Below are 26,209 nucleotides of genomic sequence, written 5' to 3'. Positions count from 1 at the left end.
TTAAAACAGGAGATAAGGAAGCAACCTATTGCCTCTTCACTGCCTGTCAAATTCCTATGAGCATGGATCGCTTTTCAGAAGAACAGTATTTTTTTGCATATGTTATGAACAAGCCATAAAACAAGCAGTTCTGATCGTACAGAAATAGGGGGTCAGGATTAAAAGTAAAGTACATGTACGCACATGCACATATAAACCCTCATACATGTAAACACACACACATATATGCGCATATACATACAGATAGCCTTTTTAAAAATCTGCAGTACTGTACCTTTTACTCTCCCTGCCAGGTACTGCACTGTAGGGAGGCAGAGAGCACAGCACACACTGTGCAAGACAACTCCTTTTGCGTTTACTTTCTTAGGTGTAAACACAGTCTGACCGCAGTGCCAATTTACAGTTCGGCTGAGGGTCGGGGAGTTCAGGTGACTGCCTTTCTCTACCAGGATGCCAGTGCCACCCCTTGGGACCTCAGTTGGCATCCTGGGGTGCCGCAGCACTCTGGTTGAAAAAGGCTGGTCTAAAGTTTTATAAGCTTGAGAGCAAGCATTACTTCTAGACAACTTTTCAGAGGGCGAGTACAGAAAGGGCAGCCTGTGTGTTTCCCTCATAACAGGTTTCTTTTAATGATGCCACAAATTGCAGCTACAAGTAGTTGTTACGTGGGGCATTTAAGTCACCTGGGACTTTTAATTTTACAGGTCTCAAAAGGGATGCTAGCATGGTGGTACTACATGCAGTAGTAAGTGGCAAAAGTGTCCTATAACTGATAGGCTGTACACATGTTGCAGGTCAGGACCGGACTGAGAATAAAATTCAGCCCTGGAAATAATTTCATACCAGCCCCATAGCATTTTTATACCGACCCAACAGCATAATGCCATTATTTTCTTGTTGATAATAGGGAAAACCATGAGTTTTAAAGTACATTTGAAGAGTGTATTATATACAGATAAGACAGACATGAAAGCACATAGGGCTTTATAAATATAAGAGCAAACTTCTTTCCAGGCTCCCTCTCAGAGACTGAAGACACGATAAGACGAGATGGTTAGAGGCTGCGGACATGCTACAGGAGCTCATTAGAGGCTGCGGACATGTTACAGGAGCTGGTCAGAGGCTACAGACATGTTACAGGAGCTGGTCAGAGGCTACAGACATGTTATAGGAGCTGGTCAGAGGCTACAGACATGTTACAGGAGCTGGTCAGAGGCTGTGGACACAGTACAGGAGATGTCAGAGACCACGGAAAGGATACAGGAGAGGTCATGGGCTGCGGACATTGTATAGGAAATGTCATGGGCTGCGGACATTGTATAGGAAATGTCATGGGCTGCGGACATTGTATAGGAAATGTCATGGGCTGCGGACATTGTATAGGAAATGTCATGGGCTGCGGACATTGTATAGGAAATGTCATGGGCTGCGGACATTGTATAGGAAATGTCATGGGCTGCGGACATGGTACAGGAAATGTCATGGGCTGCGGACATGGTACAGGAAATGTCATGGGCTGCGGACATGGTACAGGAAATGTCATGGGCTGCGGACATGGTACAGGAAATGTCATGGGCTGCGGACATGGTACAGGAAATGTCATGGGCTGCGGACATGGTACAGGCACCTGAGGAGGAGAGGGGGGCAACTAGAACATGTTACACCCTGAATACTGGTGGAGCTACACTCAGATTGAAATTCAGCTGTTCCCTGCTGAACTAGACAAATCTCAATCTATGTGTAGCCAGCTTTACCTTATTCCTTGCTCCTTTAGGCTTCCTCCAGTGCTGTGAGTTGTCCCCTTCAGCTTCTATGTAGAGTACTGTCTGTGGTCACACTCCAGGCTCCCCATCATACTATACAGGGTTAATGTCCCTGCATTGTATGTGATGATGTCAGGACTTTGTGTGGAGGAAGAGAGCACTGGAGCTATCTGCTAAATGGAATAAGGGAGGCGTTTCTCCCCCTCCCCATACCTACACTGCATGGGTGGACTTTTTTTTTTTTCTTATACTTTCCTATAGTTGGCTCTGTTATGCAATTACATTCAGTGCTGTTTATACTTCGATTTTCTAATAGGTTAGGAATATGCTTAGACATCTGAGGTGATACATAGATGTATTCCATATACATACTATAACTTATTCTAAAAGATGTGTGTGTGGAATACATCTATGAATCATCTCAGATGTCCCAGTATATCCCTAACCTATTCCTGAAAGTGTCTCTCTCTTAGTAAACCTGCAATGTAAGATGCAGGGCAGGTTTACACACAGCATAGTACAGGGTGGAAGGCAGAGAAGGTCAGGACTCGCAGGGAGAAGATGAAGGCTGCCATCTGTCCTCTCAGACCTTCATTCATGGAGAGATATGTGCTGGGCAGGAAGCAATGATCGGGACTGCTGTCTGTGTAACCTCTTCTAGCTCCGCCCACCTGTACTGGAGCCCTGTGAAAGCCCCGACTCAGCCAGCTGACAAAGTGAGGCGTGGCTGCACTGCAAAGCATATCACTCCGCCAGACACCAGTTCTAATGAAGTGGGCGGCACCCGGCCGTCGGCCGCTGCTCTTGTGAGAAAAAAAAAACATCCCACAGCTCAATAGCCGATAGCAGCCCCAGGGCAGCCGGCCTGCCGGGGAATTTCCCGCTATCCCGGCAGGCCAGTCCGGCCCTGTTGCAGGTCAGTCCAGAGATCGTTCATCAAGACGGCAGACAACAGTGTTAGTGTGTGCATGGAACAGCATGTGTTGATGGTGAAGAAAACCAAGGAGTTTGCAAGAAGCAATGTGGGGGACACAGCAAACGTGGAAGAAGGTGCTCTGGTCAGATGAGACCAAAACTGAACTTTATGGTCTCAAAGCAAAACGCTATGTGTGTCGGAAAACTAACATTGCACATCACTTTGAACACACCATCCCCACCGTGAAACATGGTGGTGGCAGCATCATGTTGTGGGGATGCTTTTCTTCAGCAGGGACATGGAAGTTGGTCAGAGTTGATTGAAATATGGATGAAGCGTAATACAGGGCAATCTTAGAAGAAAGCCTTAGACGGGGTTTCACCTTCCAGCAGGACACCGACCCTAAACATACAGCCAGAGCTACAGTGGAATGGTTTAGATCAAAGAATATTCATGTGTTAGAATGGCCCAATCAAAGTCCAGACCTAAATTCTATTGAGACTCTGTGGCAAGACTTAAAAATTGCTGTTCACGGATGCTCTCCATCCAATCTGACAGAGTTTGAACTATCTGCAAGGAAGAATGGGCAAACATTTCACTCTCCAGATGTGCAAAGCTGGTAGAGACACCCAAAAAGTCTTGCAGCTGTAATTGTAGCAAAAGGTGGTTCTACAAAGTATTGACTCAGGGGGGCTGAATACAAATGCACGCCACGCTTTTCTCATATTAATTTGTAAAAAATTTTGAAAACCATTTATCATTTTCCTTCCACTTCAGAATTATGTGCCTCTTTTTGTTGGTCTATCACATACATTTCCAAAAAAATATTACGTTTTTGGTTGTAACAAGACAAAAAATGTGGAAAATTGCAAAGTGTATGAACACTTTCTTCTGTATAAATTCAGAAGTCCCGGTTTGACTTGCCCGTCTCCCGCATAATGGTCATTTTAGAAATGGGCAATGATCTCAGGATATGTAAAGCTGATCAGGTGATGTTTGTTTTAGTTTTTTGCATGCAGTTCATCGATCAGCTTGATTTAAAAAAAAACAAAAAAAAAAAAAACTAAAAAACGTTTAATTGGAAGCTGATTCAGAACACCATATTCCTTAGCGATGATGAATACCTGCCCCAAGGCAAAGTCGTTTTATACATGTGAAAAAATATCTTTCGCTGCTTCATAGTCAATAACTTAATCTCCTTTTTTTTTCCCCTTTTTTTTTTTTTTTTCCCCAACAGGTAATACTTCACTTTTAAGGAGCAGACTGGACAAAGTTATCCCTAAAAATGCATCCTTTCTTCTTCTTCCCATCTGGGTCCAACAGTGCTGCCCGGAACTCCAGGTTGATTTTCTTCATGCTTGTATTTGGAGTGATGCTCTTCTGTGCTGGCTTCCTCCTGTCCATCTTTGGATTTCAGACTTGCCAGTTGGATAATCTGAACAATTGCAGTTTGACTTTCAAAGTACTGGGGCCTGCCCTTGCAGTAATAGGACTGGCTTCTGTTGTGATGGCGAGATCTAAAGCCAGGCTTGAGGCCAGAAGAAGACAATCCGAAGGCGATCAGACTGATCCGGACAGCTTCTTTTTCTGTGGTGAAAGCCGTCAGTTCATACAGTTTCTAATATTTGGATTTTTGTTTGTTGCCTGTGGAATACTAGTTAGTGTTCTGGGTGTTTGGATACCGGGTTGTGGTGCTGTTTCCCCAAGCCAAAATGTTACTGGGACAGGAACATCTTATAGAAACTGTGGATTTCTTTCTCTGCAAATAATGGGACCTTTAATTGTTTTGATTGGGTTGTGTTTCTTTGTGGTGGCCCATATAAAGAAGAAGCACAGTTTTTCAGATAATAATGAATCAATTATAGATGAAGAACCACAGTCACCAACAGATGAACCCTTTCAAATAACTGTAGGTGAGTACTTGAAAATGTAGTTGTCAGTATGCAACTTTGACCGACTGTTTTTTTTTTTTTTTTTATTTCTCCTGCATCGTTTGTATTACAATGTTACATGGCTAAATCAATATAAGTCCCTAGTACTGTTGGGGATTCAGTAGCAAAGTCTTCGTGCTGGAGTTTTTTTTTTTTTTTTTGTGACCTCATCCGTTCTAAAAAGGTGTTGCACATCTAGTTTGTCCTGTGTCCAATCACATTTGTCCTTATCCAGATAAAGTACCAGATCTGTTGACCTGCACTTTAATAGTGAACCCTTGGTACAGCTGTTGACACAGTATTTTACATTCTCGCGCTCCAATTCCATTTGCGCAACTCCATTACAAGATTTCCAGTGCAACTTTGATTTGACTTTATACTCTTTGGCACAAAGTCACATTAAAGTAGTGAAGGCACATTTTCAAAGTGGCTGTGACTGTCATGTGACTTTTTGTCAAAAAGTTGCATGACAAGTCGCACAAGTCTGAATGAAGCCTTAAAGAGGTAGCACGAAGGGGGAAAAAAAAACGAAATCCCGCAGAGGACTTGTTAATTAAAACCAAAATGGGGGTGGGGGGGATGTTTAAGTGGTTGGCTGTAGCTCCATCCACTAAGCCTAAAATATGGGCCTTCTTTTTTGGGGATAGAAAAAATGGGGGGGGGGGGGGGGGAAGATGACCTGCACTAAATCCTTCCCTCTCTCCATTATGCAGAGCTGTGCCTCTTCATTTTAGTGCTCACAGAGCTTATGCTATGAATGATTTTGGCTGAAAAAGAGCTCTTTCGTTCACAAAAACACAAGCCAACAATAGCAAATATTGGCTACTACACTAGTCTTTTAGACAAGTGTGGTAGCTGGTATGTGCTGTTTTCAGCTTGTGTTTTTGTGAATAAAAGTACTCCTTCTTTGCATTCTTGCTGACAGGAGGATGGAGGCTTGTCCACGTGCCAACAGTAGCAGAGGTATTGCCTATACTGACCAATCAAGTTTCTATTTTTTATTTTGATGCAGTACCATAAAAGATATTTTTTCCTCTCACAAAAGGCTCCTGTAAAAATACAACCACCACATTACAGAGCAGGTTTGTGTATGACAGAACATGTCACTGGAATGCATTTCTGGACTGTGAGAGGTGTCCACACTGCAGACTAGCTTTTCTCTTTGGTTTGGGCGCTCTATCTTTTTTATACCACTAATTTCATGTAATGGATGTTCTATACCATGAGGGAACTCTGTTTACCAAGTATTATTATATGCACTTCGTCTCTTACTTCTGGCTTACCTTGTCTAGTTATTTCTGTGAGCACACTTTTTTATGGTGGGGAGAATGGGATTCCTTTGATAACAGAGCAGCGGAATGTGCAGACACGAAACAGGGAGGGAATTGGGGGAAAAAAATGTAGATGCTCTTGAACACCCAGGAGAAATTGATGTAATTGGCCCTAATTGTTGGGACACCTAAGAAATTAACAGGGACAGTCTTGTTGACAGTAGGTTTAATGGCAAATTGGTGGATTCACACTCCCCCCCCCCCCCCCCCCCCCCCAATACAGGGCATTGAGGGAAATGCTCATAACTGCATGTTACTTGTTAGCTAGTCTGTTACGGTGCGATTTGTTTTCAATGGCACAGCAGTGTACCTCCTATGCACATGCATTGCAGCACACCATAACGCATGGTAAAGTGCTACCAATCATGTATGCATTGCATTGGATAATGTCGTTTTTTTTTTTTTTTTTGTTTTTTCTTGTCAGTGTGTTGCCAGCCCATTGAGTTTAATGTTAAAAAAAAAAAAAACCCTAACACTCCAGAGCAAACGGGTGTGAATCCAGCCCTAACCCTTTTACAATTATTTGCTTACTCCATTCTCTAGCTAGCCCCAAATTATAAAAGCTCATTCTTCTCAAAACACCCTCCTCCAATTTATTTTTTCCAGTCAATTGCTATGTGCGTTTGGTTGTGTTTTTTTACTTCACACCAGCGATGGCATGCGTGACAGAATTGCTGCATAACACACCCAATGATTGTTCTTATGTAATCAACTGTTTTGTATTCAGAACATATACTAGAAGTCAGTAGTCGGGGGGGGGGCGGTGTGTGTGTGTGTGTGTGTGTGTGTGTGTGTGTGTGTGTGTATAATATATATATATATATATATTAATTAGGGATGCACCGAATATTCGGCGGCCGAAAATAGAGAAATTAGCACTTTCGGTGTTCTGCCGAATAAGTCAAAAGGCCGAATAATTATGTGCCGAACAATGTCAGCTTCCTCCCGGACCGCTCCCCTTCCTCATTGCGGCTCCCTTCTCACACGCCGTCGGTGTCCTGTCCGGCCGCGAGTAGGGGGTGTGACGTCACGCATGCGTCCCGCCCCCTGCTCCTGACTGCGGCTCCTTCACACTAGGTCCAGCGAGCGTGAGACTATGTGCACGCCCCGCCCCCCTGTTCGCGGCTTTTGGCTCCGACCTGGCTGCAGTTCAGGTATGTGGAGCTGAGCACATTTGGGGGAGAATACGGTAGCTGCACAAGCATTAGTGTGCAGACTGCCATATGTTGTTGCCACTTGCCATGCTCATTACATTAGAGTGCCCTATAAAGTGCCCCTTAAAAAAAAAGAAAAAAAATGTGCCCAACAGAGTGCTCCCTTGACATAAAATGTGGCCATCAGCGTGCCCCTTATTTTATGCTAAGGGACATGCTGATGAGCATATTTTATGTTAAGGGGCACTCTGATGGGCATATTTTATGTTAAGGGGCACGCTAATGGGCATATTTTATGTTAAGAGCAACGCTGATTTAAATGTTCAGTGTTAAATAAATATTTTGAAATTGTATTTTTGTTATTTGATTTATTTATCTGAAAAGCAACACAAAATAGTAAAAAGCAAATTTTTACCATTTAATTATTGAATTTGTAATGGTGAAAAAATTGGCAAAATAAATGGAAAAAATGCGAAACACCGCGTTTGGTATTCGGCCTTCGGTCAAGCATTTCATTATTATTCGGCTTCGGCCAAGAATTTCATTTCGGTGCATCCCTAATAAAAAAATATATATATATTACACACACGTACTTGGCTTTTTACACACCTAGATTAGTGCTTTTACTAAAATGGTCAAATTCACAGGGGACCTCGTCTACAGATACTGGAAGAAAGGACTTCCCCTTAGTATCCAGTTATATTGCAGATTTAATTTTTTCTACTGCAACATAAAGGGTAACTCCACTTTGGTGGGGAAAAAAATGGCATATACAATTGTGACACAAGTCATATTGTAATTGAATTCTATTAAAAATGAGCTTTCCATTTATATTTTCAGCTCTGTAATGTTTGTGTAATATGGCTACCTTGAGGCATTCTGTAAACAAATGGTGTACAGTACACTACCCAGAAATGTAACTGCTTGTGTGATTGGCTTACTGATTTTCCCAGAAGTCTGCATGAAGATACAAGTCAGATTTTGAGTATCCCCCTGCAACAAATGTCATTTCTGGTGTGGTACTCTCAAAGTGAAATTGCATCTAAAAGGATGCAGACCCTGCCACTTTCTTCAGAGCCCTGCAGGTGCAGCAGCTGATTGATGATTTTAAAAGCATCCCCCATACAGATTCACTCCACGCATGAACACAGTCAAAAAGTAGGAATCTGCAACCGAGTTTGTTAAAATCCCTGCAATGTACACACACCCAGAGGGGAATGTTTTCTTCTCAAGAAAAGTGGGGTTCTTTTTTAGCACAATGCTCCAAAACAAACAGGTGTGAATCCAGCCCTAAACTTTTTGCAATTAGATGCTTACTCAATGCTATGGCAAACCCCAAATGATAAAAACACATTCTTCTCAAAATGCCTTCCTCTGTCGCTGTGTGAATTTGGTGGTTGTGTGGGTTTTTTTTTTTTTTTTTTATTAATGTTCTTTAAGGATTAACGGAATCCCACAATATTAAGTGGTTGTGTCTTTTGACCTCAAACCAGTGATGACATGCAGAATGTAATTGCTGCATAACACACCCAATGATTGCCAGTTTTTATGTAACAACTGTTTTGTATTAGGAATTAATACTAGAACTCCGTAGTTGGGTTTATATAAAAGACAATTACTTGGCTTTTTACACACCTAGATTAGTGCTTTTACTCAGTAAAGAGTCACAAGGGACCTCGCCTACAAATACTGGAGGAAAGGAAACTGCAAGTCTTGCCCGTAGTATCCAGTTATTTTGAGGATAGTGTTTTTTTGTTTTTTTTCCCTTCTTCCTGCAGCTTAAAGCTCCCATGTACAGGTTCCCTTTACTTATAATCCTCACTGTTTTATCCTTTCCCAATACACTGTGCTGCTGTAAATCTCTACATACATGGGCAGGGCGCTATATTACCCACAGTGAAGGGTAATATGTCATGTCCTTAAAGGATAAGTCCACCCCAACACTAAAATCTCTACATCTAAAGACATTCACAATCTAAGACTAACCTATCTAACCCTGTAAAGAAAAAATCGCTATACATACATTTTTTTAAGCCGGTCCGGTCTCCAGCGGCGGAGGCTCTGCAGAGGACACAGCCAACAATGGCTGTGAAACGAATGGGGAGTGACGTCTCCTATAGTTACTAGGGGACTTCTGTTGTCGGCTGCCTCCTGCACCCACCTCCACAGCAAAGCCACCGCAGACGGCTCAGCGTGGAATCGGACTGGAGCGGCTTAAAAAAAGGTATGTATAGTGATTACTTCTTTACAGGGTTAGATAGGTTAGTCTTAGATTGTGGATGTCTGTAGATGTAGAGATTTTAGTTTTGGACTTATCCTTTAATATTGTCACACATTTACACTTTAGTCATGCTTTAGCTAGAAACCAGTTAATTTACCTGGTGTTTTTTTTTTTTTTTTTTTTCTGAATTGTGGTGGGAAACCTATAAATAAAGGAAATTCACAAACACCGTGCAGATACTTTTTTCTTTTATTTATTTTTTGTAATACAAACTTTTTTTATTGATGTTTTGTAGATAAACCAGGGATCCCATTTCAAATAAAAAGCTTTCTTGGAATTATTAATAGAATGAAAAATATTCTCCATGATCTTGACAATTCTCGCTAATATTTGTGGAAGGGGTACAACTCTAGATTTCCGATGGTACGCAATTGTCCAGTGTATGGCATGTGGTTCAATTGCAATAAAGGTGGGTGTATATCCTGGACATTTTGAAATAGTAAGCAGATCCTTTTTAACCACTTAAGCCCCGGAAGATTTTACCCCCTTCCTGACCAGGGGGTATTTTGCGATTCGGCACTGCGTGACTTTAACGGACAATTGCGCGGTCGTGCGACGCTGTACCTAAACAAATTTGGCGTCCTTTTTTTCCCACAAACAGATTTCTTTTGGTGGTATTTGATCACCTGTGCAAATTTTTTTTTTTTTTTTTTTTATCACGCGCTATAAACAAAAAAAGTGCGTCAATTTTGCAAAAATAGCAATATTTTTCACATTTTTTTTTATATGAAATTCCCCCCAAAAAAATGTAAAAATCAAAATTTTTTAACATTTTCAGCCAATTTGTTTTATGCTACCTATGTTTGGTAAAAAAAATCGCAAAAAGCGTATTTTGATTGGTTTGCGCAAAAGTTATCGCGTTTACTAACAAAGGGAAAGATTTTTGTCTTTTTTTTTTTTTTTAACGCGTAATGGTGGTGATCTGCGACATTGCGGTGGACAGATCGGACCCTTGACTGACATTTTTGACACTTTTGGGGTTACCAGTGACATTTCTACAGTAATCAGTGCTATACATATGCACTGTTACTGCAAAAATACACTGGTAGTGAAGGGGTTAACTTTATTTGAGGGAGGGGCTGTGTGTGTCCCTAGGGGCGTGCTTTCTACTGTGATTGGCTGTGGCTTCAGATGTATGAAGAGTGATCGACGGTTCTACATAGTAGAACCATATGATCATCCTTCATACACCGGGGAGAATGACAGGCAGCTTGTTTACACAAGCCGCCTGACTTTCTCCCTCTCCCCCGCCGGTCACACGCGCGCGGGGGGGGGGGGGGGTGCGTGACCGCGCGCGCGCCTCCGAGGGCGCGCGCTCGCTCCCTAGACCCTCACAGGCTAGCGACGTAGACCTACGTCGCTTTGCCTGTGAGGGGCTGACTGCCGACGTAGATCTGCGTTAGGCAGTCAACAAGTGGTTAAAACTGACCTTATTTTAAAATTGCATAAAAATCCTCAATGTTATCCCCTTACAACTTAAAGTAGAACTATGGTCAAAAGTTGTTTTTTTTTCTCGTTAGAGCAAGACACAGTTATAACCCCGGTCTGGATTTTTTTTCCCATTGCAGAGATTTTCCTTCACTTTCTGGCCCATAGCCAAACAGGAAGTGAAAGGAAATCCCTGCAATTTCAGGGAATTCCTTGGGGACCCCCAGATTACCAGAACTAGTGTCCACATTGGAAGATTTCCCCTCTAACACTTTTCTGGGGACAAGCCAAAATTTTGGATTTTCTTTACTTTTTTTTTTTTTTAAGTAAAAGTTTTGCCTTTATAGTTATACTTTAACCTAGTTCTGTCCAGGTTTGACAAGGCCACTCTGTAGTCCAAACATGTGCTCTATAACCTTGTATTCTGGGGCATTGGTGTAGCCTCCATCTACTCCTCCGAAGTCTTCTTTTTTTTTTCAGGCTTCACACGTCAGTGCTGTGGAGGTTGTAGATTGTAAGAAGGGGAACCAGTCCGGATATAATCTTAAAGCTGGTACTTGCAAATTTCTTTTTCAAGATGGATGGTTTCTGTGGGGTCATCCTCATCCTTGCATCATTGGGTCACTGTGTATAGCCAGAGAACAATTTAAACGTATGTATTCATCAACTAGAGAGAAGAGGATGATTATCATTGCAAAAACATATACATTTTATATAAATGGAGAAAAAAAATCTTTTTTTTTTTTTTTTTTTTTTGTGACGGGCTGCCTTTAAGTGATAGTCTCTTTTTTTTTTTTTTTCCTTTAAAAAAATAACAAACGTGTTATACTTGCCTCCTCCTGTGCAGTTGGTTCTGCACAAAGCAGCCTAGATCCTCCTCCTCTTCTCGGGTCCCTCTTCTGTGATCCTGGCCCCTCCCTCATGGTGAGTGCTCCCACAGCAAGTAGATGGCTATTGGGGCACTCGAGCTGAGTCACAGCTCCCTGTGTCCATCCAGACACAGAGCCCCTATATAGCCCCACCCCCTTTCTCCCCTGATTGGCTTGCTGACTGACAGCAGCTGCTGTCAATAGCACTGCTGCTGTGTCTCAGCCAGTCAGGAGTGAGAATCTCGGACGGCTGAGACACTCCGGGACAGAGGGACCTCCAGGTAAGTATTAAGGGGGCTGAGGGGGGGCTTCTACACACAGAAGGCTTTTTATCTCAATGCATAGAATGCATGAAGATAAACCGTCTGCCTTTTACAATTCCTTTTTAGTTTGGCAGGTCTAACTAAGATCCGCTTTGTGCGGTGAAAAAAAAAAAAAAAAAAGTTTTTTTTTTTAATAAATTACATTTTATATGGTTGTACAGTGTTCATGTAAGGGCAGTTTACTTTACATCCACCAAAGCCTTTTAGCCTGTTCTTACCTGTTTGCTCTGGGCATATCCTGGAAAGTGTTACTTCTCTCTTATATTGTTTGTCAAACATGGGTTGTAAGTTAACTGATTCTGACATGAAGAAACTGGCATTTATTGCACACATTGCCCTAGGTGTGCTAGAATGATATCCCTGTTCAAACAAAATCCACCCATTTCCAACCATGTTACACTTTTAGAAATTTCTAAAACCACAATAGAAACATAGAAAAGTGACAACAGCAGAAAAAAAGACTGAGTAATCCATAGAGTCTGCCCGTGGTGTGTGTTTTTTTTTTTTTATTTTTTTTTTTTTTTTAATTTAAATATGTATTAAATCTACACACACACACTTGTGTTTCCTGTCCTGCTTACATGAGCATGGCAAACACTCATCCCCTGTTTGCTATTTATCTTCCCTGGATATCTCCTCCCTCTACCTGTACTCGGCTAGTGAGACCACCATGCCTCAGGTACCTCTTTGGGGATGAGGGAGGAGGACCTCCTTTGGGAGGGGGGGGGGGGGGAGTACCTACGGAGGACCCCCCCCCCCCTTTCCTTTCTTTCTGGACCTGGCTCCAGATCGCCTAGAGCCCTAGACCATATCAGTGATATGGAGGTCGAGCCTTAGGAGGATTTATTCTTTCCCCCAAAAAAGGCCTTTTTCCACTTACCTCTGCCTAGAGGTATTCAGGTACGTGGCAGCCATGGTGGGTCTTTTCTAGCCAGCCGGTGGTTTGTGCAGAGCTGTCCGTCGGCCCTCATTTTTCTGGCTGTAATGGCGCGGCGGAAGTGACGTATCCAAGATGGCGCCACCACCGGAAGTTGCGCGGCAGCCACCTTTTGGATGAGGGCACCGCCGCTCGCTGAATAATCACTTGATTCAGCTGATTAAGGGGCGGTCCCTGGGCATATAATGTGTCATCTCCATGAGGGTTTGGAAGCGGTGTTCTTTCCTTCCTGCGGCCAGTGCCATTTACCTTCCCTCCAGGCTGTCCTAATTGCGGAGGACCTGGCCCCCATTCCAGAGGCTGCTGATTCAGGTCCCAGTCTTTCAATGGTGAGTGGAAGGGAGAGGCTTTGAGGGGGGCTGGACCCTGCAGGGGGAGCTCCATTGGCTTAGGAAAAAAAAATATATATATTTTAAGGGGGTTTTTGTTGCCAGTACCCTTCCCTTAGGCTATGCTGACTATGTGCCCCAGCTGTATTTTCTCCTTTTTTTTTTTTTTTTGTTCACGACATACTTTCGGGGGCAGAGGCCCCCCTGCTTTCTCTTTCGGCCATCCACATAAAAGGGACGACCAATGTTCTTGCAGATTTCCTGAGCCGCAAACAGCAGGATCCGGTGTATCTACCTCTTGGGCAAAGAAGGCTGGGCCCTTGGTTGATCAAATCTGTCGAGCAGCCACCTGGTCCAGCGATTTGACTTTCGCAAAACACTATAGGGTCGATCTGGTCTCTGCCCAAGATCTATCCTTTGGACGCAAAGTTCTAAAAGCAGTAGTCCCACCCTAGGTATGCATTGTTGGGGTCTCGTGACCGTCCTGGAGGATGACTTGGGGAAAGTCTGAGTTATTACCTGATAACTACTTTTCCAGGAATCCGCCAGGATGGTGGACTCCCGCCCTACTGACTGGTTTGACTATTGGTGTGTTATTTCAGGCTTTCGCCTAAGCTGTCCATTTCATCTTCTTACACTGAGGGGCAGCCTAGAGGCGGCCATTTTAAACTTAACTGTGCTTGTGTTTCCTATAGGAGGAGGAGCCTATTTCTCATGTGACCATCCTGGAGGATTCCCGGAAAGGGAGTTATCGGGTAATAACTCAGACTTTTAAGATTTTTTGTTTCATATTGAAAAAACTGCCCTCTCCTGATTCAATCCCTCAGACATTTCACCATTTTGTTACAAGTCTCTGGACTCGTTCTATTTCATCAATATCTATTTGCAAGGGAAGGTATCAAGAACTGGACACAGAATTCTAAATGAGGTCTCATTAAAGATCAATATAGGGAGGTCTCATTAAAATCAATATAGGGAAATCGGAACCTCTCCTTTCTCCTGCTGGTGATCCCTCTAGTGATGTATCCCAGAATTCTATTTACTTTTCCCACTGCCTGGTAACACTGTTTGCTCATTTTGTCAATCATCTGTAAAAACGAACCCCCAAATCTTTTTCCCCAAATCTTTTTCCTCTAGTGCTGTCCGATAGGGATGATCGAACTTTTGAAAAGTTCGGTTCGACCAGAACACCCGAACTTCACGAAAGTTCGGTTCGGATTTCAGAACCCCATTGAAATCAATGGGACCCGAACTTCTGTAATCAAAAAACACCATTTTTAAGCCCTAAAACCCAATAAATGCCCCTAAAAAGTGCCTAGGGTTCTGGGTCATGCCCCAGGGACTATTAATCACACAAAAAAAAGTTCTTAAAAATTGTCATTTTTGATAAAAAAGCCAATTATTGAAAAATTAAAAAAAAAAAAAAAGAGATTTTTTGATTTTTACTTTGGATTTAGTATCTGGGGGGTCTAAAAGGTGTGCATGTGAAGTTTCAGGTCTGTAGCATGTCCAGAACCCCCCAAAAATTAGCATTTTCGTATAATTTTTATTAGAACAGGAATACGGCTTCTCTACGGCGCTTTTTCTTGCATTTATCGGGCATTTTTGGAGGCAGGCATGACTTTTTTTGGATTTAGTGTCTGGGGGGTCTAAAAAGTGTACCTGTGAAGTTTCAGCTCTGTAGCATGTCCAGAACCAGAAAAAAAGATAATTTTTCAGTAGAGCAGGGATGGTGGGACCCCTCTTTTACACTTATATGATCTTTTTTTGGGGTTCTGGACATGCTACAGAGCTGAAACTTCACAGGTACACCTTTTAGACCCCCCAGACACAAAATCACACAAAAAAAGTTCTTAAAAATTGTCATTTTTGATAAAAAAGCCAATTATTGAAAAATTAAAAAAAAAAAAAAAAAAAAAAAAGAGATTTTTTGATTTTTACTTTGGATTTAGTATCTGGGGGGTCTAAAAGGTGTGCATGTGAAGTTTCAGCTCTGTAGCATGTCCAGAACCAGAAAAAAAAAGATCGTTTGTATTAGAAAACTTTAAGCACAGGAATATGGCTTCTCTGCTGTAACACCTTGCCGGTTTAATAGCAGGCATTTTTTTGGGTTCTTTGCAGTCAGGAAAAACATCTGAACTTGTGTATAGTAGTACTGTGCACAAGTTCTGATGTTTTGCCTGCCTCCAAAATTCCCCAAAAAATGCCAGCAAAAACACACCTGGGCATTTTTTTTTTTTGACGCTAGCGGTTTTTTTTGGCATTTTTTGGGGTTCTTTTGAGGCAGGCAAAACATCTGAACATGTGTATAGGGGGGATATATAGACATATATGTCTGAATATATACCCCTAGACATATATAGGTGTGATAGTAGCAGAAATAAATGCTTGCGCTAATGAAATCATTTACAGTAATATATTTCTGCTACTATCACACCTATATATGTCTCGGGGTATATATTCAGACATATATGCCTATATATACACCCTATACACATGTTCAGATGTTTTGCCTGCCTCAAAAGAACCCCAAAAAATGCCCAAAAAAACGCTAGCGTCAAAAAAAAAATGCCCAGGTGTGTTTTTGCTGGCATTTTTTGGGGGGTTTTGGAGGCAGGCAAAACATCAGAACTTGTGCACAGTACCACTATACACAAGTTCAGATGTTTTTCCTGACTGCAAAGAACCCAAAAAAATGCCTGCTATTAAACCGGCAAGGTGTTACAGCAGAGAAGCCATATTCCTGTGCTTAAAGTTTTCTAATACAAACGATCTTTTTTTTTCTGGTTCTGGACATGCTACAGACCTGAAACTTCTGTGCACAAGTTCTGATGTTTTGCCTGCCTCCAAAACCCCCCAAAAAATGCCAGCAAAAACACACCTGGGCATTTTTTTTTTGACGCTAGCGTTTTTTTTGGCATTTTTTGGGGTTCTTTTGAGGCAGGCAAAACATCTGAACTTGTGTATAGTGGTACTGTGCACAAGTTCTGATGTTTTGCCTGCCTCCAAAACCCCCCAAAAAATGCCAGCAAAAACACACCTGGGCATTTTTTTTTTTTTGACACTAGCGTTTTTTTGGCATTTTTTGGGGTTCTTTTGAGGCAGGCAAAACATCTGAACATGTGTATAGGGGGTATATATAGGCATATATGTCTGAATATATACCCCTAGACATATATAGGTGTGATAGTAGCAGAAATATATTACTGTAAATGATTTCATTAGCGCAAGCATTTATTTCTGCTACTATCACACCTATATATGTCTAGGGGTATATATTCAGACATATATGTCTATATATACCCCCTATACACATATTCAGATGTCATGTCTGACATCAAACATGTCCTCAAAAAAGCACTGGCAGTGGCAGCCCCTGCAGCATTAAAAAATGCTTGCTGGTGAGAAGCCACATTCCTGTCCCGAAGCAGAGAAATGATCATTTCTCTATAGTGGTCACCCTGCTATGGAAGGGTTTGGTCACCCTGCCATAGCAGTCACTGTCAGTTAACCCTACACTACACTACGGTCCCCTTACACTTAACACTTTCCCTACAGAAACTAAATTTTTGAAGCTAACTTAAGTGTAAAGGAGCACTCTAACTACACTAGATATCCCTTTCCTCACACTAAAAATAGCTAAATGACACTTTTAAAGTAAAATTAACAGAACTGCTTCCACTCTCTTCCATGTCCAGTATAACAATGCTGGGAATATGGCGGGGGCGATCTTATATACTGGGGGGCGTATTCACTAATGATTGGTCTAGGGACCCCCTAGTCACTCCAATCACATTCCTAGCATTCTTCTGCCCCCTCAATTGGCTTTTGCTAATGGTTCTGGTCCAATCACGGGCTTTTAAAGCCCATTTCCTGAAGCATTGCATTTTGGGCGGTTCTGGTTGCCGAATTCCGAACTTTTTGGGCAAAAAGTTCTAAATTCGGCCGAACCTCGAACCGTTCGATCATCCCTACTGTCCGACACTGTACCGCCCATGGTATACCCTCTCAAGGGATTCTTTTTCCCTAGGTGCATTATTTTACATTTAGAAACATTGAATTGCAGTTTCCAGTGCTTTGACCAATCTTCTACTTAAATCTGGATGCACTATATACTGGGCTCCCATTGTTCCCTTTTGTGCACTCTTCAGAGAAATAGATGACTGCATGTTATTTGTCTGCAGATGGGTCATGTGATACTCTTAATCAGGGCTTCTCAATCTTCTACTTTCTACTACTTCTTCTTTTACCCCGATTTGTTAGGAATAAGAGCCCATTCACACTAGTGCGACTTGTGAGGCAACTTGTGTTTCCCCAGGTAGCTTGACATAACAAAAGCAATGTTAATCAATCAGTGCTGTCTTAATTGGCACTACTGAAGTCGCTCCGACTTCAGAAAAGGGTCCTGTACTACTTTGAGGCGACCTGTGATCCGACTGTCCCATATACTTCAATGGGAGTCGCCTCCTTATCTTAATTGACACGACTTGTTATCAGACTTTCCAGGAAGAAGAAAGAGATTAGCCAGGCATTCCCCACAGACAAAGTCGCCTGTCTCTTCAAAGTAGTGCACAAGTCTCTTCCAAGTCTCTTCCAAGTCTCTTCCAAGTCTCTTCCAAGTCTCTTCCAAGTCTCTTCCAAGTCTCTTCCAAGTCTCTTCCAAGTCTCTTCCAAGTCTCTTCCAAGTCTCTTCCAAGTCTCTTCAAGTCACGGGGCGACTTTCTGGTAGTGGTAGTGTGAACCAGCACTAAATGGTCTTTGTTTGTTTTTGTATACAATATAAATGCAGGTCTCTAAAACACGGGTGTCAAGGATGCACTATACTGGCAGAAGCAGCATCTGAAATGTCTTTAGATTTTAACACATGGACAGCACTTCTTTCCCCACGTAGTAGCTAATGTGAAGAGGATTACTTTATCAGTTTACCTAATGCAAATGGGAAAAGCTAGCAGTTGCATGGTCCTAAGTGTGCTCATCTCATATTATGGGGCTACTACTAAAATCACTTTTTTTTTTCCTTTCTTTCTAAAGCCATGTGAACTGAAGGGGGACCCAGGAGGTCAAAGGTTTTAAAAGGGGGGGGGGGGGAGGGAGGGTAAACTAGTGACCACATTTTATATTTCCTAGTCATGGATAGTACTAGGACTTTTCTACCTTTCCCAGTTAATTGCATATAAAATCCGGCAGACTTGTTTTACCAAATTTGATCGATCAATACTGCTGAGCTGGCTAATATTTGAACCATCTATAGCTGGCTTAATTAGTGGTGCAACTCCATCATCCCCTATTTTCGTGGTGTGATTCTCAAAAACAGAAACATCCCATCTTCCACCTAGCTCCCTCTTACTCCAGTAGCATGTACAAATGGCAATAAGCTTCTCCTTGGCTTAAGTTGGGGCAGAGAGTGGCACTGACATTGGTCAACAGCAACCAAGAGGTTAAATAGGGCTAACAGGGGGGTTCATATCCATGCAATGAAGTGTTCAGATAATGTGCTGCTTGGCAATTATCTTGAGGACTTTTTGGCTGTTGATCTGTGTGTCTACAGGATCCAAAATATTGATAATTCAAGTTATTAAACCCATAGAACTGGTTGTCAGATAAGGAAGAAGCCTACAATAGTGCACTTTTTAAACTGTACTTCCTAGAGTTGGGTCCCTTTTTTTTTTTTTTTTTTTTTTTCTCATTTCACTACCTCGTAGATTGTATGTAGCTCAGCAGGACTTTCCTGTGAATCAAAAGTTGGATCGTGTTGGAAGCAAAAAACATTTTCATTTAAAGTCCCAGAGCTAAATTGTTTTGTTGGAAGCATAAAGGTATGCTAATGGTCCTGCTAGGAGTAATGAACAACCATTAAAAGCTAAGCTGACCTTTAACCAAAATAAATGCACATATTTTTGCAGGTAAAAATGTGCATTTGGTATTTTATAGACTGCAAAGTATTGCACCTGCGATCAGTGTCAGGCTCCTGCAAAATCTCCCAGCTTTCTGCTTGTACCTCTGTACAGGCTTTCAGTTTAAAAGCTGAAGGGAGTGCAAATGTACGCTGATCAGCATGCTCGCAGTCCATTAAAACTACAGGCTATCTGCCGCAGTTGAAAATAGGACTTGTATTTTATTCATTCATCTGTAAAATACATTTGCAGCTGCGGGGAGAATAACTAAAACCTGCTGTCACAAGGAAGGGGGGGAGGTTGTGCTGAACATGTTACACACTAAATGCGGGTATAACATGTTTAGGCTCTTCAAAGGATAATTTCCTCTTTTAAAGTGATTGTAAATTCTCGTTTTCTTTTTTCAATACAAATAACAAACATGTTATAGTTCCTCTGTGCAGTTGGTTTTGCACAGAGCAACCTGGATCCTCCTCTTCTCTGGTCCCTCTTCGGCTCTCCTTGCCCCTCCCTTTAAGTGTCCCCACAGAAAACCGCTTGCTATTGGGGAACCTGAGCCGAGTCACAGATCTGTGTATTCATTCAGACATGGATCTGAGGTTCGGACCCACCCCCTCTCTCTCCTCATTGGCTAACTGACTTTGACAGCAGCGGTAGCCAATGGCGCCGCTGCTGTGTCTTAGCCAATGAGGGGAGTCCCAGATGGCTGAGACAGTCATGGACATCGCTGGATCGAGAGGGGGCTTAGGTAAGCATTAGGGGGGCTGCTACACAAAGGTTTTTTTTTTTTTCCTTAATGCATAAAATAAACCTTCTGACTCTACAACTCCATTAAATGCATATCCTGTAGAAAATGCTGCTCCAGGCTTCTTTCAGTGCTGACCACGTCTGCAGGCCTAGGTGCATGGACTTAGACCTTCTTTGGAGATAACCAAGGACCTAGGCCTTCAGAAATGCCGTCAGTCACCAAAAGGGAGCCTAGAACAGTTTTTCTTTAGTAAAGATAAGAATTTCAGTAGATATAATGAGCACCACTTTTCTATTGTATTTTGTTCAGTGCTGTGTAAGCTGTAATCTTCATTTGTTCTTATAAACTTTTCGCTGTGTACATCTTTTCTTCTGCCTCAAAGTGAAGATGTCACAGACCTTGTATAACTTTTTTTTTTTCACTTCCTTACTTTTCAGGTGATGCTGTTATAATATTCCCACCACCCCCACCTCCCTATTTTTCTGATCCTTCATCATCCGGGTCTGGCCAAGGAACTCCTTTACCCAGGAGTGATAATCCACCTTCTTACAACAGTATTTTTAACATAAGGTAAGATTGAACATACTGTTGTGGTTTAATAAAGGGATGATATTGTAAACCCATATAAAAACAAAAGAAAACAGGCAGCACTGCACTACACCCAATCAACAACAAGAAAAATAAACTAAGGCCTCTTTCACACATGGGGACCATTCAGATCCGCCTGTCAGTTTTTCAGGCGGATCTGAACGGATGCCCCATGCATCTCTATGGGGCAGCGAATGTCAGTGCAGACATGTCCACTGACATCTGATCTGATCCTGGCCGTCAAATCCGGACGGATGGAAACCCTATTTTCCATCCGTCTGGCAGATCGGATGAGAACGGACAGGCGGTCTGTTCTCATCCGATTCCCCCATAGAGGACAGCAGGTATCTGACACCTCTGTCTCCGCACACAGAGCGGAGACGGAGCTGTCATCCGCCTGCTCAGTGGGGATCGGTGGATCGATTCCCCCCGCTGAGCAGAACGGCTCCATCGACAGGAGCCTAAACGTGACAGATGTGTAATTATATACACCTGTGAAATACTTCCTTTTTTTCAAGGTGAAGGCTGCTGTCTAATGTGTAAAGACACCTAAACATGAAAGCACGATCTGTTTAAACTCATATCAAGGCACAAAGTATTGGCCCACAGTAAATGCTGTTTAGCACGCCCATCCAATGTGTTTCCAGAAAGGAAACCATGTATTTCATAGTCTGTCTCTAAGGACATTGGATTCACAGCAAAGCAATCTACAAAGACCATGTTATATTGTGTTCTGCAAACTTTTTTTTTTTTTTTTCACACAGAAAGCTTTCTTTTGGTGGTATTCAATCACCACTGGGCTTCCTATTTTTTGCGCTAGAAAGACCGAAATTTTTTTTTTTTTTTAAAAATGCATTTCTTTTGTTCGACGGACACGGCTCAATTTCTTCTTGACCCTTGGGTTTATGCTTCCCCCTACAGGAGAGGAACACTAGGCGGAAAAAAGTTTGTCTACACCTATAGGGCAGTCCCAGGGGGTATACTCCCACTTCTGCTATAGGTCTTCAGTTCGTTTTTTTTTTTTTTGCCTAGTCCTAAATGAGGACCTAGTTCCTTGCTGGGATCTCTGGTTCTAGCATTTTTTCCTTTTTTAAAATAATGCTCCCCCTTACTATCGGGGTCCCTCTGCCCACCCACGCCTAGTTCCTTCCCTCCCCAGGCTGGCCATGCCTGTTTTGTTTGGGGGCGTCGAGCGGGTGCTGGGGTGAATAAAGCCACCCTTCTCCCGGGGGAGGGCTCTCAGTCCTTTAAGGACCCTTTTGGCAAGAGAGCTCAATCTCTGGTCTGATACCTTTTTTATACCATGGAGGGTTCCATTCTGCAACTGGTTTTTGCCATAACCTTGGTTTCCCAGACCTTAACTGAATGGGCTAAGCTCCTGAGCCAGGATTTGGAAGGGGGACAGCCTCCTCCTGACTTGGTGGACCAGTTGATTCAGGGGTTGCAGTATATCTTTGATGCCTCTCTGGATGCGGCCCCCTTAGCGTGCAGGGTGTCCGTGACAGTGATGACACTTCGCCACATGATATGGCTGAAATGCTGCTCTGTGGACCAGACTTCCTAGAAGGTACTGACTTATCTCCCCTTTGTAGGAGATCACCTGTTCGGAGCTTCCATGGATGAGATCATTAAGGGTCTTACAGGAGGTAAGAGTATTCTGCTTCCCCAGACTACCAGGAGCAGAGTCTCATCGCAAACGTGGCCCTTTCTTCTCAGCCCATAAGCTGTCCTTTCATCCCTCGGGATCTAAGGACCAGGGATCAAAATCTGCCATAACCCCGCAAGGGGTTCCAAGAGGCCCTGGCCTGGTAATCTAAGAGTGGGTTCCTCCGGGATCGCAGACAAGCCCACTTCTGCCTGAAGGGATGCCTTTATCAGTATCTGGGGTGGGGGGATGTTTTCGCTTCTTTCCAGATCCGTGGACCTCCTTGATTCAAGACAAATGGGTCCACGAGTTGATTCGGTCAGGTTACAAGATTGAGTTTCGATCCTTGCCTCTGACAATGTTCTTCCCTTTCAACCTGTGCTTGTACGCAGATCGCCTAAGAGGTCTTCTTGGGGCGGTACAGGATCTGCTCTCACCGTACTGGTTCCAGAATCGGAACGCTTTCAGGGGTTTTATTCAAACCTGTTTACTGTTCCAGGAAGGAAAACAAGGTCCGTCCAATCCTGAACCTCAAGGCCTTGAACTGCTTTGTGCGGGTTCAGAAACTTGAGATGGAGTCCATTCACACGGTAGTGGCATCCCTTTTTTTTTTTTTTTCTTTCAAGGGGATTTTCTGGCCTCAACATCAAGAACGCTTACCTTCATTTCCCAATATATGTCGGGCATCAGCGTTTCCTTCGCTTTGCCGTGGGCGAGCAGCACTACCAATTAGTGGCATTACCCTTTGGTCTCACCTCGGCTCCTCGGGTGTTCACAAGTTTTGGCCCTGGTGTTAGCAATGCTATGGCAGAAGGGAATTGTGGTACTGGGGTACCTAGACAACCTCCTTTTGCGAGTCTCCAAACGCCTTAAAAGACAATCTGGACATTTTGGTGGGAACTTTGCAAGAGTTCGGATGGAAACTGAATTTCCAAAAGTCTGCTCTGGTCCAAACTGGACTACCTGGGCCTGACCCTGGACTCGGCCTCAACACGAGTGTGTCTTCCGGAGGGGAAACGCCAGAAGTAGCAGGATGCGATTTGGCTCCTGTTGTCGAGTTGGCGGTTACCTCTCAAGACTTGCATGCAAATGCTGGGCCTGATGGTCTCCACCTTTGAGGCAGTTCCATTGCTCGCTTCCATACCAGATCTCTGCAAAAGGAGATTCCTGTCAAATGGAACAAGAATCCAGTCTCTAGACAATCTGACCTTATTGAGGCGGGGTACGAGAGGATCCCTGATCTGGTGGCTCCACTCTCCGGTGCTTCGACAGGGAAAATCCTTGTACTGGACTGTGGTCACCACGGATGCCAGCCTGTCCGGGTGGGGAGGTGTCTTTGGGCACAGATTGTGCTTCGGGGGTTTGGACTCCTGAAGGAGTCCAGCCTGCCGATAAGTATCCTGGAAATTTCGATGATCAGGCTTTGCCTGACCCAATGGGCAGATTGTCTGCAGGGGTGCCTGCTAAGGATTCAATCAGACAATGCCAAGGCCGTGGCATATGTCAAGCATCAAGGGGGCACAAAAAGTGTCCTAGCGGCCCAGGAAGTAGCCAGCATTCTAAGGTGGGTAGATCGCTTTGTTCCAGCCATCTCTGATGTGCATATTCCAGGCATGGAAAATTGGCAGGCAGACTACCTCAGTCGGTAGACGTTGAATCAGGGATAATGGTCTCTCCACCCGGAGGTGTTTGATCAACTGTTTCTCCGGTGGGAGACTCCCGATGTGGACCTGTTGGCCTTTTGTCTCAACAGGAATGTGCAGAGGTTCATAGCAAGATCTCGGGATCCTCTGGCCAATGCCACAGATACTCTGGTGGCCCCTTGGGACCAGTTTTGTCTGATATACGCATTTTCTCTGATAACTCTTCTGTCGAGACTCCTTTGAAGAATCGGGGCAGAAGGGTTTCTAGTCATCCTAGTGGCCCTGGACTGGCCTTGCAGGTCTTGGTACGCAGGCTTGGTATGGCTGGTCGCCGATGTCCCTTGGAGACTCCCTCTCAGAGAAGATTATTTAGCTCAAGGGCCAATCTTCCATCCTGCTTTACATTTGCTGGCTTTAATGGCTTGGCTATTGAAAGCTAGGTGCTAAAGGATAGAGGGGTGTCTGAATTGGTGATTCCTATGCTGTTAAAAGCTAGAAAATCTACATCGAGGAAGAATTATCATTGAGTCTGGAGGGTGTATGTTGCTTGGTGTGCGTCTCGGGGGGGGGGGGGGGGGGGTGTGTGTCTCGGAGTTTAGAGGTGTAGTTCAGCGTTTGGGTACCATGAAAGGCCAGATTTCGGCCCTAGCAATTTTTATTTCAGCGCCCGTTGGCCACAAATTCCTTGGTTCAGACCCTTGTTCAGGGGGTCCGCCACCTGGCTCCCCCCTGAACAAGAGGGGGGAGAACTGACAAGACCTCCATTTGGTGCTGTCAGTTCTTCAGAAATCACCTTTTGAAAATATTTGAGCTTTCTATGCCTACTTTGTCACAGATGGTAGCTTTTTTGGTGGCGTTTACTTCTGGGTGCAGGGTGTCGGAGTTGGCTGCATTGTCTTGTCATTCACAGAGACAAAGTGGTGCTTTGTCCCTGCCAGTCGTTCCTTCCTAAGGTCGTCTCTGGTTTTCCATTTAAATGGAAGACATTGTGTTGCCTTCTTTGTGTCCTGTGCCTAAGCACTCTAAAGATTGAAAATTGATCACACCCGATGTACTGACGGCCTATCTCATTTCTTGAGACACTATCAAGCCAGCAAAGTACAAATACCCCTCAAATTACCCCTTTTTGGAAAGTAGACATTCCAAGATATTTATTAAGAGGCATAGTGAGTTTTTTAAGTTGTAATTTTTTACCACCGTTCTTTGCAAAATTAAGATATTTTTTTTTTTTTCACAAAATTGTCATATTAGGTTATTTCTCTCACATCGTATATGCATACTTGCAACTACACCCCAAAACACATTCTGCTAATCTTCCTGAGTATGGCAATACCACATGTGAGATGTTTTCACAGCCTGGCCACATACAGAGGCCCAACATGCAAGGAGCACTGTCAGGTGTTCTAGGGACATCAATGACACATATAATTTCTTCACTATTACACTTTTGAAATCCCTGGAGCACCAGGACGATCGAAACACCCACAAAATTACCTCATTTTGGAAAGCAAACATCCGAATGTATTTTTACACTGTGGTCTATAAGGTATTTCTAAAACCTAGCATTTACATAGCAAAAATGCCACCCCAAAATAGTCTTCTTCTCCTCCTGACTATGGCTATACCACATGTGTGAGCCTTTTACACAGCCTGGTCACATACAGAGGCTCAACATGCAGGGAGCACCATCAGGATGAGGCATAGTTGGGCACGGATGAAGCAGAGATGGGCATGTATGAGACATTGATCAGGCATGAATGGGCACGGATCAGCACTGTGGGCACTTCACATCCAGCCCAAAGCGCTGCTGCACTGGCTCCCTTCTCTCCTCAAATGCTGTACCAATCGCGAGTGAGGAGAGAACTGAACCTGACATGTGGCGGTTTGTTGACAAGTGATCGCTCCATCATTGGACAGAGCGATCACGTGGTAAGGGGCCGCTGTCATTGGCCCTTTACCCTGATCTGTGATGCGCCAGGCCTGGAGAACCTGGCGATCACTGGCGCTTCTGAGAGTTTAGGAGGACGTCTATGTAAGCCCTCCCAGAACTTGCCCACCACGCTATAGCTGTAATTTGACTATGGCCTGGTTGCCAAGTGTTTAATGCATTAAGGTAAAAAGATTCTGTGCTGCTGGATCCCCATTACCTTAGCCCGATGCCAATCCAAGAGGCTTTCTATGGGGGCACTCGCCAAAGAGGAGGAGCCTTTAACGCTGGCAGGGGATCTGAGAAGAGGCTACCATTGCACAGAGCGTGAAGTATAACATGTTTATTACTTATTTTACTGCAAAAAAAAAATGAAGCTTAGTGTTTAAGTGTATTATAGGGGTTTATCCCCTACTTACAATCCACCATTACCAGTACTCTCCTAATCCAATCCAGTAAGTGAGCTGGCAACTCCAAATCCATATTGAAAATTTTTGATACA

At 43.4% G+C, this 26,209-nt stretch overlaps 1 protein-coding gene across 1 annotated transcript in view; it reads left to right on the top strand.

Moving 5' to 3' along the window:
* The window catches only part of TMEM171 (transmembrane protein 171), a gene marked incomplete at its 3' end in the record, with an annotated part of 34,502 nt that overhangs the window by 5,645 nt on the left and 2,648 nt on the right, over positions 1-26,209 (top strand). Inside the window, exons 2-3 of the mRNA XM_082243254.1 lie at positions 3,917-4,592; positions 20,342-20,474. Coding sequence (XP_082099380.1) covers positions 3,965-4,592; positions 20,342-20,474 — 761 coding nt within the window. The 5' untranslated portion in view covers positions 3,917-3,964. The remainder of the gene's footprint in view (positions 1-3,916; positions 4,593-20,341; positions 20,475-26,209) is intronic.

Source organism: Pelophylax lessonae (genome assembly GCF_965119305.1).
Source record: "Pelophylax lessonae genome assembly, chromosome: 1".
NCBI classification, from domain to species: Eukaryota; Metazoa; Chordata; class Amphibia; order Anura; family Ranidae; genus Pelophylax; species Pelophylax lessonae.
Note: the sequence above shows the minus strand (reverse complement) of the source record. Positions and strands in the feature narration are given on the sequence as shown.